At 37.6% G+C, this 19,696-nt stretch overlaps 1 protein-coding gene across 3 annotated transcripts in view; it reads right to left on the minus strand.

The window, feature by feature from the left end:
• Positions 1 to 19,696, minus strand: part of kcnab2a (potassium voltage-gated channel subfamily A regulatory beta subunit 2a) — a 142,557-nt gene that overhangs the window by 66,287 nt on the left and 56,574 nt on the right. Inside the window, exon 1 of one of the 3 annotated variants that reach the window (XM_073825593.1) lies at positions 19,183 to 19,538. The exons of the other annotated variants lie outside the window; for them this stretch is intronic. Coding sequence (XP_073681694.1) covers positions 19,183 to 19,538 — 356 coding nt within the window. Of the gene's footprint in view, positions 1 to 19,182; positions 19,539 to 19,696 lie in introns of those variants that run through there. 3 annotated transcript variants of the gene reach the window in all.

The following is a 19,696-nucleotide window of genomic DNA, read 5'->3' on the forward strand; positions in this document are numbered from 1 at the left end:
TTTATGACATTATTTTTGACAGCATCCTCATTTTACAGCATTTTTACACAAGTGCATAAAACTTTTAACTTCAAAGCATCTTGGAGATGTTGCCACAGTTCTTCTGGATTTAGTCAGTTTCAGTTTGTTCTGTTTTTTCATGTCATTCCAGACAGACTGGATGAAGATGAGATCAGATCAGATCTCTGTGTGGAGCACTGGCTGTTGTCAGACTCAAAATCTCACTGGATTATTACAAATAATGGCAAAATCAATGTTTGGAATTGTAAACTGATATTTCCCACTGAGACACTATAGCAAAAGATACAAACAACAGTCATTTTTTAGCTGGTTAAAATAATAATTTTGGCCACCACTGTATATTTAAACTGCACTATTTCTTTACCATCCTTTTGTGCTGGTCTCCCTAAATCCAACAGTGATATACAGCAATAATGAAAACCTTTCGACAGAAATATAGCTGCCCTTAGATGCATTAAATAAAAGGCACTGATCCTAAAGATTATAGCGGATTTCCTCAAGCAAAAGCTTTTCTATTACACACTCGAGCTCCCTTCACAAACTCACGTCAGTAGGGACAGACTGCAGTTCAGGTCAGATCGGGACACAGTAACATGACAACTGTCACTTCAGATTCACTTCCATGTCTCTGCTGCACCCAGGAAAACACCTGACTCCTCAACATATGCATCTGTTACTGTCATGAGCTCAGATATCCATATTAGGGATGCACCGATACGAATCGGCCGATCATGCTTGCGCGTTTTGTCAGTAAAGCCGGTTCTGTAATCAGCGGTAAATGCCATCAGGTGCGTGATTTCACGTTGAGCCGTATATACTACACACAGCCGTTGTTTACTGACGAGCTGCGCAAATCAATGTTCATTATCAGTGTGAATGTGCGCAGCTGGTCAGTGAACAACGGCTGTGTGTAGTATATACGGCTCAACGTGAAATCGCGCACCTGATGGCATTTACCGCTGATTACAGAACCGGCTTTACTGACAAAACGCGCAAGTGATCGGCCGATACGTATCGGTGCATCCCTAATCCATATACATCATTTCAAGCTTCCTAAAAATAACCAGCTGACACTCAAACTCAAGCAATTCATTTGATTTCATAGAGGCAGGTATATAGGTAAAGTGATAACAGTAACATTCAGACCACATATAATGATATCAAGTTCTATCACTATACTATTTTTGCAGTATACACTGGATATTTTCTGTATACACAGAATACCTGGATGACCTACTACTACCACCTTTCTACTTAACTAAGAAAGGAATAAATGTATCCGGTATAATGCAATTCACGCAAATCAATAATCAACTGTAGACTTTAACATTTTTCTATTATTTAACTTTTTCTTACACTCTTAAAAATAAAGGTGCTTCCAAAAGGTTCTTCAAGCGATGCCATAGAAGAACCATTTTTGGAACCATTAAAGAACAATTTCTTGCTTAATTTTTTAAAATCTGAAGAACATTACTTGCCACAAATAACTTTTTGTGAAACAAAGGATCTTCACAGGTTATGGAACCATTTAGACTAAAAGGTTTTTCTATGGCATTGTGAAGCATCTTTATTTTAAAGAGTGTTCCACATTTTCTAAAAAAAAAAAAAAAAAAAAAAAAAAAAAAAAGGATTAGAAATACCACCTGAATTACCACCTGCTGCAATTAACATGCAACATAAGAAATGCATGACAACTCATTTCATTTGACATTTTAAATGTTATTGTTGCAATTGCATATCATTTCGCTTATTTTAAAACAACGGTACACAGCATAAAAAAAGCTCATCTTCAGTATTTTTGTGTTGTTTCTGGTCAAAATTATCTTTAAATTCTTAAAATTGTTGGCATGACAACACTTCTTGTTTTCATTTAGTTCAAGTATTTAAAAAAATATATAACTTAAAACAACTGAAGAAAAGAAAAACAAAAAACTATATAGACATTTACAAAAAACAACAAAATTGCTAAATCAAACTAAAATTAAAATGAAAACAGTATATAAAAATAAAATCAAATGAAAAAAATATATATCAAAAACTAAAATAGTAAAACACCGATTCCTAGTATAAAGGACTTACAGAAAAGCCCAATTCCCTCTGCTCTCTTTATCACACTCACTTCACTTTAATGTAAAACTGCAAACTTCATTCTCTAATGTCAACGTCTCAGCGGTTTCTTGCTTTAATTAAAAGCTCAGCTCCAGCTTATCGTAAAAATCTACTGAGTTTCCTCAAACACTGCACTGACAACACAATATCCTGGTGTGAAAGAGAGCGTTACGCTATCACTGCTTGGTGAAAATCACATCATAAAAAGCTCATACTCAGAGCGATCAAGATGATATGACTCCCAACCTGCTCTTGAGAAGTGAAGATGGGATTAACGGGGACACTAACAACCTCACTTCAGAAACGACAGCGACAAGCATTAACATCTGCGAATTAAGTGTCATTTTCACAGGTGGCCCATAATGGCTCACTGACAGACCTGATCCATCATTATTAAACCCGCTGACATTGTTAGACCGACATGTCTGGGAAGTATACGATGATTGAAAGGCGGCGACGAGGGGCCGAATCTCCCGCGCAACACTTTTTATGTCCTCTGGAGAGGCAAGGTTTCACAATTTCGCCGGAAGGCTTCACTCAATCACGCAGAAACACCTGACAGGTGGAGAGTCTGACAGCAGCCAGCCGAATCCTGCCCACATAACCAGTCTCGCAGTCAACTCCAAAATCTGTGCTCAGCGAAAACTTCCTGAAGTTCGCACACACATACATAGAGGTCTTGTACTTTCGTTCCATCTAAATGGAGAATCGAGCGCTTTGCGAATCAATTGTTTTTGTGTCTTATAACAAGGCACCGAGGGATCACCGCAGCGCACAATGCTGTGAGGAGACAATCAGTGCTCAATCTCAAAATCCACTAAAGCACGCATGAGGAAAATGGGAGATCAGAGTTACAGTTAGACTGAATTCCCTGTGGGTTGCTCAGGAACACTTAGCCACTGAAACAACGTTACATCATCGGGCTTGCTTTATTCAGAACAGTGGTTTCTGAATCTCTGAAAACATTAAATCCTAGGAAAGGTAATCACTACTGGCATTACATCACTATCAACCATAAGGTTAGGGATTTGAATAAACCCTTAAAGAGACCGTTCACTCACCCTTCAATTGTTCTAAACCTGTATGAGTTTCTTTCTTTTGCTTAAAACAAACGATATTTTAAAGAATGTTGGCAATTAAACAGTTGATGGTAGCCATCGACTACATACTATGGAAGTCAATGGCTATTGTGAACTGTTTGTTTACCAACATTTTTCAAAACAGCTTCTTGTGTGTTCAACAACTAAAAGAAATTCATACAGGTTTGGAACAACTTGAGGGTAAATGATAAAAAGGATATTAATTGATGATCCTGTAAACTGGTTAAAGGAGAAGTTCACTTCCGGAACAACAATGTACAGAAAATTTACTCACCCCCTTGTCATCCAAGATGTTCATGTCTTTCTTTCTTCACTCATAAAAGAAATGTTTTTTTTGAGACATTTCAGGATTTTTCTTCAATGGTGATCACGAGTTTGAACTTCAAAAAATGCAGTTTAAATGCAGCTTCAAAGTGCTCTAAATGATCCTAGCCGAGGAAGAAGGGTCTTATCTAGTGAAACGATCAGTTATTTTCTACAAAAAAAAAAAAATCCAATTTATATACTTTTTAGCCTCAAATGCTCATCTTGTCCAGCTCTGCGTGCATTCCGGGTCAATACAGTTAGGGTATGTCGACCCTTATTCTTCAGCTAGGATTGTATCGAGCCCTTTGAAGCTGCATTTTAGAAGTTCAAACATGGCATTCTATGGCAGGCACCATAGAAGTCTACTATATGGAGAACATTCCTGAACTTACCACTGAAGAAAGAAAGACATGAGTGAGTAAATTATCTGTCAATTTTTGTTCTGAAAGTGAACTTCTCTTTTAACCCTGCATTTGTAGTTAAAAGGTACATCGGATGCCCATTTTCCACAAGCTGATATAAATCTTTAGGGTCTTAATAAAAAGTCTATAATATATTTTGGTTAAAAATTCTCAATAGCAGTTAAAAAAAACACCCTTTTACCTTGTCAAAACCAGCTCTGCAAAAAATCCACTCATTTTATTGCATGGACCCTTTAAATGCAAATGAGCTCTGCTCGCTGCTCGGCCCGCCCCCCTCTCTGGTGTGGGATTATGAGCCGTAATGTTTATGCATTTAGCAGTAAAACTTGCCAACAAGCACATTATTAAGAAAGACTGTTTCAAAGATGCATAAAAAACCCTTATACTCACGATTTGCGTGAACATAGACACATAAGTAGATTGGGATCGGCACTTTCCTTTTTAAAAACGAAAGTAACGTTATCCTCTGCGTCTTCAGTGGCTCAGATGTCGGGAGTAAATGACGACTGCTATGCTTATTATTACATCCAACAACAGGACACCTCAATCGCTCAATCGGAGACATTGTTGTCTTCCCCTGCACCTGGGTCAGACTGTTTGAGCTCGGTGAGGGCGGGTCTAAGGTAAGGTGCTCATGTCAATCAACTATCAAGGGAGTGGCCTCTGTCAGTGTGTTGTCACACCAACAAGAAGCTGAGAATGACCCGATTTAAAAAAAGAGGATATTACCTTTAAAGATACCACTGGGTGGATTTTTTTAGCATTGTAGGGTGGTTGTGTACACAAACTGCCAATACAAATTAATTTTCAAACAACATGTAAAAGTGAGTTTTGCATCCAATGACCCCTTTAAGAAAATGACCAATCATTTCCCTAGATAAAACCCTTATTCCTCAGCTGGGATTGTGTAGAACCATCTGAAGCTGCATTTAAACTGCAATTTGGACCTTCAACCCATTGCCCACTATTGAAGTCTACTATATGGAGAAAAGCTTAATTTTTTTGCGACTGAAAAAAGAAAAGCATGAACATCTTGGATGACAAGGAGATGTGTAAAATATCTGGATGTGAACTAATCCCTAACATTAAACAGCTGAAATAGAAATGCCTTTAACCAAGCCACAACATAAAATGAAAAATAGGATATATAAACATTTGGCAAATATGCACTGGGGGCGATTACATAATTATTCCAGATGACAGACTATGACTCAGGTCACCACTGTAGTGCCAGGTTACTTCAGGTTTCATTAAAGTACAAACCTACTGTAAGTCAGTTTGGATAAGAAAGCATCTGCCAAACGAGGAATAGTGTAATGCAATCATATTAATGACAAGAATAAGAGCGATGTATCTGTCCCTCTGGGCTCCTGTGTGCTCTTCAGTGGAACTCAAAACCTTAGACAGCTGCAGCTCATACAGAACGCTGCAGCCAGGATTCTGACTAGAACCAGAAAACCAGAGCATATCACACCAGTCCTCAGGTCCTTACACTGGCTTCCAGTTGTGTTTAGGATAGATTTTAAAGTACTTTTCCTTGTTTATAAAGCACTCAATGGCCTAGGACCTACATACATTGCAGATATGCTCACTGAATATAAACCTAACAGACAACTCAGATCACTAGGATCGAGTCAGTTAGTAATATCAAGGGTTCACACAAAACAAGGGGAATCCGCTTTTAGCCATTATGCCGCCCACAGTTGGAATCAGCTTCCAGAAGAGATCAGATGTGCTAATACATTAGCCACTAGTGTTGTCACGATACTGGAATTTCTAACTTCGATACGATACCTTGAAAAATATCGATATTCGATACTATTTTCGATACCACAGAGAAAAAAACTGCCACAATATTAATTAACAATTTCTTTTTTAATTTAAAGATAAATATAGTCTAGAACATGACAATGATGTATATGCATATGTACACTGCTACAGCCCTGTTCAGCTTCTTTTGAGTTTGAGCTTCAAACTTTATTTGCTGTTCAAATACAACTGGTAGTGTAGGTCGTAAACTTGTTCTTTTTCTTTCTAGACCACACAATTAACTAAACTATCTAACTAATCTTAGAACTTAAGTTAATGGTAAAAGATATTTGTTAGTTAACATGAATAAACAATGAAAAATACTTTCAAAACATTTATTAATCTTAGTTAAAAATTAATTTAATCTATAATTTACTAATACATTAACCAATTAAAATCCAGTTATATCTGTTAATATTTTTTATTGGACCGTGCTAACATGATCCGTTGTATTTTTATTACCTACCGTTATCAAAGATTCAAATATTCTGTAACAAATGCATTGCTCATTCATAAATGCTGGTTAATACATTAACATTATTTGACAAACAGATTTTAATGCCGGATTCATAATCAACGATCCATGCAAGCAAACATGCGTGCATCACACGCGAAAACAATGCTCAGTTGCTCACTGGATAGACATTAAGACAAATCACAGAATTTAAGTAATGTTTTTTTTTTTTTTTTTTTTAATAAAGTTAAATAAGCGCAGTTAATTTACATTTGACCGCAGTTAAAGTATTTACTCGTCGAAGATTCCTCAATCTGTTTATATTAGGGATGCACCGATCATGATTTTTCATGGCCGATTCCGATACCGATTTTTTACAAGCAAGCTGGCCGATTCCGATACCGATTTCCGTTTTTTTTCAAAAACAAGAAGTTATGCAAGTAAACAACATAAACAACATGTTTATTTAGTATTTAACAGGCCAAACTGGCTTTGGCTATTGAATCAATAGCATCTGACATCTGAAATTAAATAATAAATAAAAAATATGAAATTAAATACAGTTTAATAAGTAAAACATGCTTTTAGTAAAGTAAAACAGTAAGCCAACAGGCATTTTAATGTAAAATAATAATAATCATTCTTAACAGAACAGACTTTTATTTTTGGCTTTTCAAAAGTAAAGTAATGCTTGTTTTTTTTTTTTTTTAAATAAAAAAAATAAGCATCTCAGCTTTGTCACAAGTGAGTCTGTTTCTTTTTTCATCTGTCACGTGAGAAGCTGAGCTGAACAAACGTTCGCTGTCTGCTCTTGTGCAGGGTGAGGACAGGTACGCTCGCGCAACTTCAGCGAGCACAGAAAAGCGGCTGTCCTTTGCAGACATTGCAGATTGCAATCTTCACGTCCTGCTCACAGATTTCGAAAAACCTCCACACAAGTGACATGTTTCTGAATGAATCGAATGCCGCGGCCCGCGTACACACTTCCGGAAAAAAAACCGGCCGGGATAAAAACGAAAAAACCGATTTATGGCCGGTCAACCGGTGCATCCCTAGTTTATATTAACGAACTACGGTAAAAAAAAAAACGGGACAACACTCATATCAGCAACAATAATAGGCAATCTTATTTAATGATTCAGTAATGTTAAAATGAGCACAGTTCTTCTTTATATAGATACGGGTGTCTGTCTTTCAGGTGCTTTGCGAAATTAGTGGTGTTAGCGCCTTTTGTTAGCACTGCTCTGTAGCAGTGCTAACATATTGGCTTGCTTGTGTACTTCGGCTTTCCATGTTCGTTTGTTTCATATCCGAGATATTTCCAGATAGCACTCCTGCTGTGCTCTTTATCAAACAAAGCCGGTCGCGGGGTGCCGCGCTCTCCTTTCTATTCGCTTCACTTGAATGAGACGAGACAGGCACCGCGGTCACGTGTGGTGTTTGTCAACTCGCCTTTGTGTAGAAGTGAAAGTGACCGCTCGGCTAGTATCGATACTTCGGGAAATTAGTATTGGTATCGTTCGGATATTTCAGTATCGATATTTATCGAAATATCGATATTTTTGACAACACTATTAGCCACATTTAAATGCAGACTCAAAACTCATCTGTTCAGTTGTGCATTTATTGAATGAGCACTGTGCTACGTCCGAACAGATTGCATTATTTTATGTATAATCATTTTACTGTGCTAATTAATTTCAAATCAATAATTTCAAATCATCTTAAATGTTCTTAAATTCTCTGCTTTTATTGTTGTGATTATTATTTGACATTTTTATGCTATTATGACTTTGAACTGCCATTGTGTATGAAATGTGCTATATAAATAAACTTGCCTTGCCTTGTCCCATTGATGTTCCCCTCGATAAGCAAGATGTCAGGATATCTCAGGATCATAATAGTGTTGAAAGATCTGGGGGAAGCCCTCTTATGTAATAATGCCATATTCATGTGGAGCAAGGAAGTGATTTGAAGAGTCCTGACGCAAGCTGCCGCCCTTATATATAAAGGTTGTGTGAAAGCTGGGTTATTTCTCTCTGTTGAGACATTTCTTGGTGATTTAATGATGTCTTTGAGAGGCAGAAAAACAAAAAGGGAGTAAATAGCTCCAAGAAAAATCTGTGCTGGCCTCTTTGCATCTACACATCTGAGACAGAGAGGAGGACATGGACTGGATCTCTACCTAGAATATGAGCAGTGCAATATAAACCATAATGTACGTGAACGTATGGAAGATTTTAAAATGTTTTTGAAACATGCTTTCCAAGGCTACATTTTGAATTTGGATTGCAGTAACCTTACACATTTAAAGTGCTAACTCTCAGCAATTTATACTGCACTTTTAAGCTTTTATTTTGACGGAAATGGCAGTAGAGCTTTATTTTGATGGAAAACTCTAGCTTCAATGAAAACAGGCTTACAAAAATGCATCTAAAAAATGCAAATCTAGTGAAATGCTGTAACCATCTGCCACAAAAATAAAGCATAACTGGTGGCCGTTGCATTTCCAAACACACGCTAAACTCCCAGCACGTGTAATAAACGAGTTCACTGCCTTCACTGAGCAGTTCTGAGGCACAGAAAACACCAGATCACAAGCTGATCGCCTGAACAAAGTATGTCCTTTTTATTGAAACACGCAGCAAAAACAGATATGATAAAGGGATTAGGCTATATTGTGCTTTCGATTTTAGTTTGTTTGACAAATGCTGTGTCAAAACATAATGGCCACAAACAGAACTTTAAAGATCTTTTATGTTAGAATAAAAAGTTTAAATATATTTTAAAAACCACACTTTTTACCTATCGTTTTATATCGTCATGTGACTGGTATTTTGCTATCGCGATACCACGATATTGATAATACTGTTACATCCCTAGTCCTTACTGAATAAAACTATTAATTTCTTAAAGGAGAATAATTTAAAAAATATATATTTAACTATGTATATGCCAAAAGCTAAACATGCACAAACGTCATCCTCCATGACAAAAAACTATGTTACGGGATGGGAATTCAGTGTAACACAATCTCTATCATTTATATTTCATGAAGAGAGCCTCTTCACAAAACAAGCAATGGCAGCTATAGTGTTTAACCTTGCAAGCTAAAAATAACTTGGAAAAGAGTCCTTATGTACATGTTTTGTTGCTCAAACAATGTTTAGAAGAGGAACACTAGAAAAAGGAGACATTTACACTGAGAGAAGCAAGATACACTAATTAAAGAATAAGATTACAGGCCAGGGTACAATGCAGAACTCATCAATTCCAGTTCGATTATTTTGCTGGCTCAGATAATACAGATTCATTCATTTCTCAGGAAGAGTAAAAACAAAGCACATGTGCTCATTAAAAGCCAGCCAGAGTGCATAATGATCAATAAGGCTACTAATAACAATCACAAACTGCAAACACATCATTTCATACTAATATCCACACAGCAACCGCACAACAACACAATTATATAAATCTGCACACATGTGATCCTCACAACTGTTCACAAGCCTGATTGAGAGTCATCAGGCCTTAACACACACCACCATCTGGTGGCCAACAAAAGAAGTGCACAACAGTTTCACGATCACCATTACAGCATTTTCACACTATTGATAAAACAACAGGGCGTTGCAGTAAGCCATAAACAAGCCTGGCATTACAGGACTACTTTGAGTGCATGTCATGAATTGATTTACTTCAGAACAGGTCAATACTCAATAGTTTATTTTATTATTCAATCACACTGAGAAATTTGACCTGCTCTCCTTTACAGACGTCACACTAACGCCACATGCCATTCGTCACTGTCCTGAACTGATGGATGGGAGAAAGCTGATCTTAGTCTGAGAGCGTCTGACGTAATGTCTTCAGTGTTCACAGAACTGGATCTCCACCTCGTGTTCAACTCTGGTAATTACAACCACGCAATGCTACAGCCATCACATCAAGACTCATTTCATTTCTAAATGATTTCAGACAGTCATTACTTGGAGTTATAATGGAAGAGTGAATGGCTGGGAAACCATTAAGGTGCCAACCACAAGATCGCATCTGGTTATGTCTAGTTATTCACTACAGTGTAACTGAAACTCAGAAAATAGCAAAATGTGCATAGGAATGGTGTCATGTTGCACAAATCAGATAATGTCATGTTGTAAATGTTCATTTTGTGAAGGAAACAACAGTGCAGGCAAGACGGTAAAAGAAGAGTGTTGATAAAATAAGTTTGGCTAAGCTATGTTGATTAAATGTTATATGATCTTTCCAGCGCAAAGGCGACTATAAATGGTTACACAGATGTAACAAAAGAAACGTCCAATTATAAACTGGAATTGCAATAGAATGCAACGTTCTAGCTAGGGCTGGGCGATAAAACGATAACGATATATATCGCGATAGACAAGAGATCGATATCAATAAAAAATGTGTTCGATAAAACGTTCGATATTTTGTATTCTTCGTCGGCCCGCCCAGCCCCCCTTTAACGTTCAGTTCATAGCGCCAGATCACAATAGAAGTTAAGGTTGTCTTTCCTACAGAACGGGTCCACGTTGTTGTATTAAACAAAGTAAATAGCCTTATGTTATTTATCTTATTTGCACGACGGCATGTCATTTCTGTCTCTACATGATCGCGCGTTTACAATGTCTCCTCACAGACGGGATCGCGGACTCCATTCATAAAAACGGACTTTACTATAGGGCGGAATGCCGCGGAATTCGTCGATTTTTGGACCAATAAATCAAAAGTTGGTCTGTTAATTAATTCAGATATGGACTAGTGTCTGTGAAAACTGAAATGCAAAAAGACCGTTTCAATATGAATCCTGCGTGTTCCGTTTGCCTCTATGTGTATGAATGGAGGAGACGCGTTTTATTTTCACTACACGCATACTGCACACGTGACGCTCCAGATAATTTTTGGCCTTTGCATCTCACATGAACAGACAAACTCCAATAAATACATCTCCAAAGCTGCTGTGAGTGTCACTTTTGGTCAATTTTACCGTTTCATTAGTGAAACTAGCATCATTCATACTGTATTACACACTGAAACTTCACGGCAACCTGTCAAAATAAAAGTACGGTTTAACATGTAACAGAACAATATTAGTCTTGTATTACTGTACAGTATAATGTAGGTGTTTATATGTTCACATTTAAATAATTTACATAAAACAATATATATGATAAAAAATAAAATAAAGAGTCACCACTTAATTGTTGAAAAAATACTATTATTATTAAACCTTTTTTTAACTGAATATAATTTTTCTTCTATGTATTAATTTTAACAGTAAAGCTCCGTTTATTTTTATTTTTAAAAATAAATCTGTGATTTTGCTTTCATTTGATTATCAGAAAAATTAAAACAAGAATTTCTGGAAAAAAAAAAAGGCCCTATTGTTCAAAATGTTGAAAGTTTTGGACTTATTTTTTCACTTAAATAAATATTTTTGTTATTACACAAAGTATAGGCTAAAGTACCGGGAAAGAAGTAATGTTGGCTACTGGCAACCAGCAATCTGTGCAGAAAAAAATATAATCAGCCAAGTACTTTGCAACAACCTCTGACCTGTGGTCAAGCCGTACTTCTGGGCCATACATTAGCTTGACCATTCACTTCATCGACAATGAATGGGGTTTGAATTGAGGATTAAGAGATAATTAAGTGTATATTGTGACTTTAGACTTATGTTTACATTTTAATTATTTGAGTTTTCCATGGTTGTTGACATTTCTGTCTTAATAACTGAGGGGATTATGATCAGAGGCAGGTTAAGTTTAAAATAAAAATGCTTGAGTGTAATATATTTTTCTCCTGGTCCTTATTTTAAATGGGTCATAAAAATATCAATAATTATCAATATCGACCGATATGAAACACTGATATCGTGATATAGTTTTCAGCCATATCGCCCAGCCCTAGTTCTAGCAATGCAAGTCAAAATGACCTCACCCTGATAATAAAAAAGATGAATTCATTTTTTTTCTTTTTTAAATTAAGAAATAAAAGAATAAGCAGTAAGAGAAAATTCTCTTGAAAGCACTTAAAACATACTATGAATGTTTGGTAAGAAATTGGAGTTTGAAACGCAACAGCTGATAGTTGGCGGTTTTCAGCAGGTGTAAGGAAATCGCTTTTGTGGGTCAAACTTAATTCAACTGAGTGCTGCCCGGACGGATACATGTCAAGGAGAGGGGAGTGTGTTCTAACCATCACCTTAAGAAGCCAGGTTATACACCTTCAACTCCAACACAACAAACATCAGATCTGCAGTGCTCTATAATGTGCAGGACACAATGAAGATCAAATTAATTGACAAAACAGTTGGAAGGGGTCATCTCAACTTTAAGGTTTTAATCTGGTTAAAGAAAGCTCCATTTCAAGTGTGGCATACATTAAAAGATTAGTTTACTTTCAGAATAAAAATTCTGTACATTTATTTACTTCCATGTCTATCTTTCTTCAGTTGAGAAGAAATTAAGGTTTTTGAGGAAAACATTCCAGGATTTTTCCCCATATAGTGAACTTAAATGGGAGCTAATGGGTTGAAGGTCCAAATTGCAGTTTCACTGCAGCTTCAAAGGGCTCTACACAATCCCAGCCGAGGAATAAGAATCTTGTCTAGCGAAACATTTGCTTACTTTTTAAACCACAAATGCTTATCTTGTACTAGCTCTGTGATGTGCATGCCAACTTCACATATTATGTTATTGTATTAGAAAGGCCACACATAGTTCAAAAAGGTAAGGTAGAGTCAAAAACGAATTTATCTAATTTTCTCCTTCAACATTTTTTGACTTCCTTTGCACGTTCGCTTTGTAAAGCATGTGACGTTTCCAATATGACTACATAATGCGTGTGGGGTCAAACTAGTGCAAGACAAGCATTTGTGGTTAAAAAGTACATACAATTTTTTTTTAAGAAAACGACTGATAATTTTGCCAGATAAGACTCTTATTCCTAAACTGGGATTGAGTCCTTTGAAGCTGCATTGAAACTACAATTTAGACCTTCAACCCACTGATCCCCATTGAAGTCCACTATGTGGAGAAAAATCTAGAATGTTTTCTCTTAAAAACCTTAATTTCTTTTGACTGAAGACAGACATGAACATCTTGGATGACAGAGGGGAAAAATGTTCAGGTCATTTTTAATTCTGGAAGTAAACTAATCCTTTAAAGTCCCCCTGAAATCAAAATTAAAGTTTTTTGGCTTTTAGTATGAATATATTATCCTTAAGATTATCTATAAGCTAGTGTGCTTCAAAACAACGACAAAATTCGCGTTTACAAGATATGGGCATTCAAAACTTACAGTCTCGTCACTTCCGCCAATATGAATCAACGATTTTGATGACATCACCGTGCACTTCAGTTTCTCATCAAACGTTCTGTCCAATCAAATGCTCTCTAGAGTCCATATTGTCCCACCCCCCTAATTTATTAAGTCTGTGGCTGTCATAAGCTACAAATGCGGCTTTACCGAGCTTAACGGCTCTGGCCCGAAGAGATATAAATGAAACACTATTGGCTATTCAAAATAAGTGGGCGGGGCTGGGCGATATGTTTTTGTTTCAGTTAAAAGCACGTCACCACATAGAATAATGCTGCGTGTTTCAAGGCACTTCAGTGGACCTTTAAGGGCTTAATTAAAAAAAAAAAAAAAAAAAAAAATGCATGAAATAAAGGCAATTATTGTACAAATTTGTTTTAAACACATCCTATATGTTTCTTAGCCAAAATGTTGACTTTAGCTTTATAGGTTGGTTTTATAGTAACGCAAAAAAAAAAAATATATATATATATATAGCCGGTTCTGTAATCAGCGGTAAATGCCATCAGGTGCGTGATTTCACGTTGAGCCTTATATACTACACACAGCCGCTGTTCACTGACGAGCTGCGCACATTCACACTGATAATGAACATTGATTTGCGCAGCTCGTCGGTAAACAACGACTGTGTGTAGTATATACGGCTCAACGTGAAATCACGCACCTGATGGCATTTACCGCTGATTACAGAACCGGCTTTACTGACAAAACGCGCAAGCATGATCGGATGTGTATATATACATATATATACACACACACACACACACACACACACACACACACACATATATACACGTACACACACACATACACTCCTGAACAAAATCTTAAGACCGGGGGAAGCATTGCAAATTTTACGCATTTCGCGCTGGTGGATCATAACAGGGTTGTAAGTACTGCTTCAGAATGCCAAAAGAAGAAACAGGAGCAAGAGACAAAAAATAGAAAGTAGGCAATTTATTAAAAACGGCATTTAAACTCAAAAAGGCTGTTCATCAGCTGATCAAAAGTTTAAGACCATAGCCATAAAAAGGTAAAATCTGCACAAAAATATGGCTTTCATGTCATTGTTCTTCAGGCAGTCACACTGTCATGATCTCCTGATGGCAAAGGCAAAAAGGTTTTCTCTCTTTGAACGTGGCAGAATTGTTAAGCTGCACAAGCAAGGCCTCTCGCAGCTTGCCATCTCTTCCGAGGTTGGACGCAGTAAGACAGTCATTTTACACTTCTTAAAAGATCCTGAGAGTTATGGGACAAAAAAGTCAAGTGGTAGACCCAAAAAATTTCACCTGCACAGAGCCGCAGGATCCGACGGGTTGTCCGTGAAGACACAGGTCGATCCTTGACCCAAATTAAGGCCCTTACTGATGCTGACTGCAGCCCAATAACCATAAGACGTCATCTGCGAGAGAAGGGCTTCAAGAACAAAAACGTCTTCAAAGGCCACTTCTCCTCCAACGCCACAAACTTGCCCGTTTGGAATTTGCAAGGGAGCACCAAACATGGGACATTGAAAGATTGAAGAAAGTTTTATTCTCTGATGAGAAAAATTTTTATCTGGATGGTCCTGAAGGCTTCCAACATTACTGGCATGACAAGGAGATCCCATCGGAGATGTTTTCTACGCGGCACAGTGGAGGATGCTCCATCATGATCTGGGATGCTTTTCCTTCAATGGGAAAATGGAGCTTCAGGTTGTGCAGGGGCGTCAAACGGCAGCTGGCTATGTGGATCTGTTGCAGAGGGCATCCCTCTTGCCTGAGGGTCCCCGTCTGTGGGGTAATGACGTGGATGTCCTTCGTGAAGCCATCTTCACCACATGGATCAACGTTCCCAGCAGCCTCCAGAAAACAGTCAGATCAAGCATGCCGAAGCGAGTGTTTGAAGTGATCAACAAGAACGGTGGGGCTACTCACTACTGAGTCCTTTTTGACACTTTTAGTTCTTTGTGGGTTTATTTTTGGGCCATGGTCTTAAACTTTTGATCAACTGATGAACAGCCTGTTTGAGTTTAAATGCCATTTTCAATAAATTGCCTACTTTCTATTTTTTGTCTCTTGCTCCTGTTTCTTCTTTTGGCATTCTGAAGCAGTACTTACTACCCGGTTATGATCCACCAGCGCGAAATGCGAATACTTGCAATGTTTCCCCCGGTCTTAAGATTTTGTTCAGGAGTGTATATATACACATATATAAATTTATATTTTAATGCACTATCACACACTTAGATCATCCAAGATTTTCCTCTTAACTTATCTATCATCAGTGTCTAATTTTAACATTTGATTTTTTTTATTCAGAACCTTTTTTTATTCAGAACCTTTGATTCAGATATCCTGAATAAAATTGTGACCCTGGACCAAAAAAAAAAAAAAAGTAGCATGGGTATATTTGTAGCAATAGTCAAAATAAAGCATTGTATAGGTCAAAATTATAGATTTTTCTTATTGTGCCAAAAATCATTAAGGATATTAAGTAACGATCATGTTACATGAAGATATTTTGTAAAATTCCTATGTAATATGCATTGCTACAAACTTAATTTGGACCACTTTAAAGGTGATTTTCTCAATATTTAAAATTTTTGTCACTCTCAGATTCCAGATTTTCAAATAGTTGTATCTCAGCCAAATATTGTCCTATGCTAACTTTAATTGACCCTCATAACTGGTTTTGTGGTCCAGGGTCACAACTGGAAAAGAAATTAAGATACAAAATCCTTAAAATTGCTTATATAAAGTACATTCTTGGATGCACAAACCCTTCTCTACATATATGTAACTCAGCCTTTCGTCAAGTGCAATAAAGCAAGCAGATCTGGGCCGAATGTTTACATGCTGCTGTCAAACGGAAGTGTCAATCAATCAAAGCGCAGTCTTGTGCACACTGATAAGAGATCTGCCCATGTTAACCTAGTAAGTACTATTGTTACACAAGTACCATATTGTCTGGCTTAAGGAGACACACGGTAAGGCATGAGCGGCATTCTCTTTCGCAGCTTCAGTGTCTATCTATTCCTTCATCCTTGAATTAGTGATGAGTGTGATCGGAAATGCATGTTTCAGCCTGACCCGGATGCAGCTTGCATTGAAGAACAAGAAATGACAGAAGACACTCAGTGCTGTTAGTGATAACAGGTCATCTAATAAGATTAAGAAGTTTAAAAGGAAGATCCAAGGAAGCACACAACATTCACTATACTATTGACATTCAATACAGCTACTGCATTTCAGCCACAAAGACGCTGGCTGTGGAAGTGCAATAAAGGTAATTGTGATTTTTATCAATGGCAGGTACTAATTTTCATCATGAGTAGGTGCTCTATGATCCATTGTTGCGATATGATGGGACAACCACCATATGCCTTGTAACGCGAGCCACCATTCTCAGAACTGACATCAGATCAGCTGTGTAACGCTCGACTGAGCGAGCGTTACAGTAAAGCACAATAGACACGCTGACCGACTGCTGGCCCTGATACACAACACCAGACAGCTAAACACCAGCACATGACAACAATAACTCAACAACAACATCATGGCATGCCAAAACAACTTTTTTCCACTTCAAACAGGTCTGTTTTTGCCTGACGCACGCAGCATCGATTGTCAATGTTTCTGCATGAGTAAAAACTCAAAACCTTAAAGTGTTTCTGCAACAGGGAGCTGACACAGATCCATATAAATTTCCTAACCCGGAGCAAGGATGCGGAGAATCCATCAGTCCCATAATGCAGAATAAGATTTTGCCACATGCTGAGATACTTCCTCCACCTTGCCTCAGAGATTGATATGCCCTTCCCTCATTGTTGGGCAAATATGCCAGCGACCTAGTTGATGAAAATAAACTCTGAGCAGCTTGCATGGAGACGAGCAAATGGACCACAGTCACTGAAGCCACAGTGCTGCAGAGTTCAGCTTTGGATTCATGTTAATGCACAGATTTGACCATGCATATATAATGCACCACTTACAACGTTGCTCAGCAACCGTAAACAACCTATAGTTGTTTACACCGAACATGAGCAGCACGACTCTGCAAAACTTTTCAAAAATGGTGCCACATCATACCACGTTTGATACTTTCTGGTTGTCATTCCTCCAGAAGTGACCACAGTATCAACCTGTTGCTTGAACACCAAGTAGGGGTGTGCGATTTATATCGTCTGCGATAATATTGTAATTGTTGTTTTAACGATCCTCGATTCGACATTATATTTTAGTATTTTGCAAAAATCTACAGAGTGCATTACAGATCTAGACAGTGTGTTCTTTTACTACATGATTCAGTCTATTAAAAACATTTAGAAAGATCACTAATTCAAGACATGGGGGCAGAAAATATATAGATTTATTTGATTTCAAACTGTTAATCAATTAACACTTACGTTTTAGACACCATATTGCCTATCTTTGCTCTATTTCGCCAACAAAAATCATTCCAAACACAACCACAGCACTGTTTTGTGTCTCCGAGTAACATGACAGTGTTTGTTCCTAAATGAATCAACTGTTTAAATGATTCGGTTCAATCGCAATGACTCACTTATTAACAGTGACTTGCTGCCTCCTACTGGCGGTTTTAATTCCACATTTAAATTGATCTTTTCATTGTTTAAATAATTTTAAATATCAGTATTCAACGTTTTATGTTTAATATATAAAAACGTTATTTATGCATTTGTAACTGCAGGTTAAATGCATTTATGATCAGCATTAAACAGTGTGTAAATGCATCTAAATGACACTTTAGATGCAATTTCTGTGTTTTCTCTGCATTGCAAAGATGATTTTTTAATACTGATTTAATTTGGTTGGTAACAGCCCAAATGTGACCCTGGACCACAAAACCTTAGGTAGCACAGGTATATTTGTAGCAATAGCCAAAACTACATTGCATGGGTCAAAATTATTGATTTTATGCCAAAACTCATTTGGATATTAAGTAAAGATCATGTTCCATTAAGTTCTTTTCTAAATTTCCTATCATAATTAAAAACTTTTTTAGATTGGTAACATGCATTGCTAAGAATTGTATTTGGACAACTTAAAAGGCGATTTTCTCTATATTTAAATATTTTGCACCCTCAGATTCCAGATGTTCAAATAGTTGTGTCTCAGTTAAATATTGTCCTATCCTAACAAATCATACATCAATGGAAAGCTTATTTATTAAATTTCAAATTCAAAACAAGACCCTTAAGACTGGTTTTGTGGTCAAGGGTCACAAATGTCTAATTCACTGATTAAAGAATTTAAGAATTTGACTCTGAATTTGAAGATGATGCACACTTTTATAAAAATGACTTTTTAAAAGTTTAAAATGTCAGTAAGAGTTTAAACTTATTGAAAAAGATTAATTTCTATCAGTGTGAAACCACACAGAATATGAAGAATATCAAAAAATTAGGAATCAGCCATTCCACAGTAGTGCTATATCAGCATAATGACATTGTCTAATTATCATTATCGAAGTTCCAGAAAACAGAGATAATATTTTTGGTCAAATCGCACAACCCTAACATCAAGTGTACATTTAAAACAAACCATGTGCACTTATGATCCAAAAAGGCTGGGCAAAATGCACAACGTTGCACGCAACCCCCTTTTTTCCTCCTTACCTGTACTTCATGCCCGTCTGGTACGATACACATTCCTCCAGCGCCAAGCCGTTCATCTTGAGGAAGTCTTCCATGTTCTTGATCTGGGCCGCGATCCTTTGCTCCCTGAGCCGGTGGAGTTCGGCCTGGTCCGTCTGCCTGGTGGGCTGGTTCAGCCCTTGGTCCGAGTGGTAGCGGCTAATGCCGCTCCGTATGCTCTCGCTGTAGGTCATGGACAACATCTTGCCTCCGCTGCTGCTACTACTGCTCTTCCGCACACTGCTGGCCCCCGCCGGTTTGGGGATCTGCAGGTTTTCGGAGGGGAGAGTGGATTTCCGGCGTCCAACGGTCCCCCCCGCGTACCCTCCCGCAAACATGATTGCGCCCCGTCCCCCACCACCCCGCTCTCACACACTTTCAAGGACGCTCTCGCACCTGTGTGATTCCGGCACGAGTCATACACACTCACGCACGCACCAAGCGCAAGCAGGCTTGGGAAATTGGGACCAGGACTGAGCTGAGAGCTGGGTTGAGG

Source organism: Garra rufa, chromosome 20, assembly GCF_049309525.1.
Source record: "Garra rufa chromosome 20, GarRuf1.0, whole genome shotgun sequence".
Classification (NCBI taxonomy): Eukaryota; Metazoa; Chordata; class Actinopteri; order Cypriniformes; family Cyprinidae; genus Garra; species Garra rufa.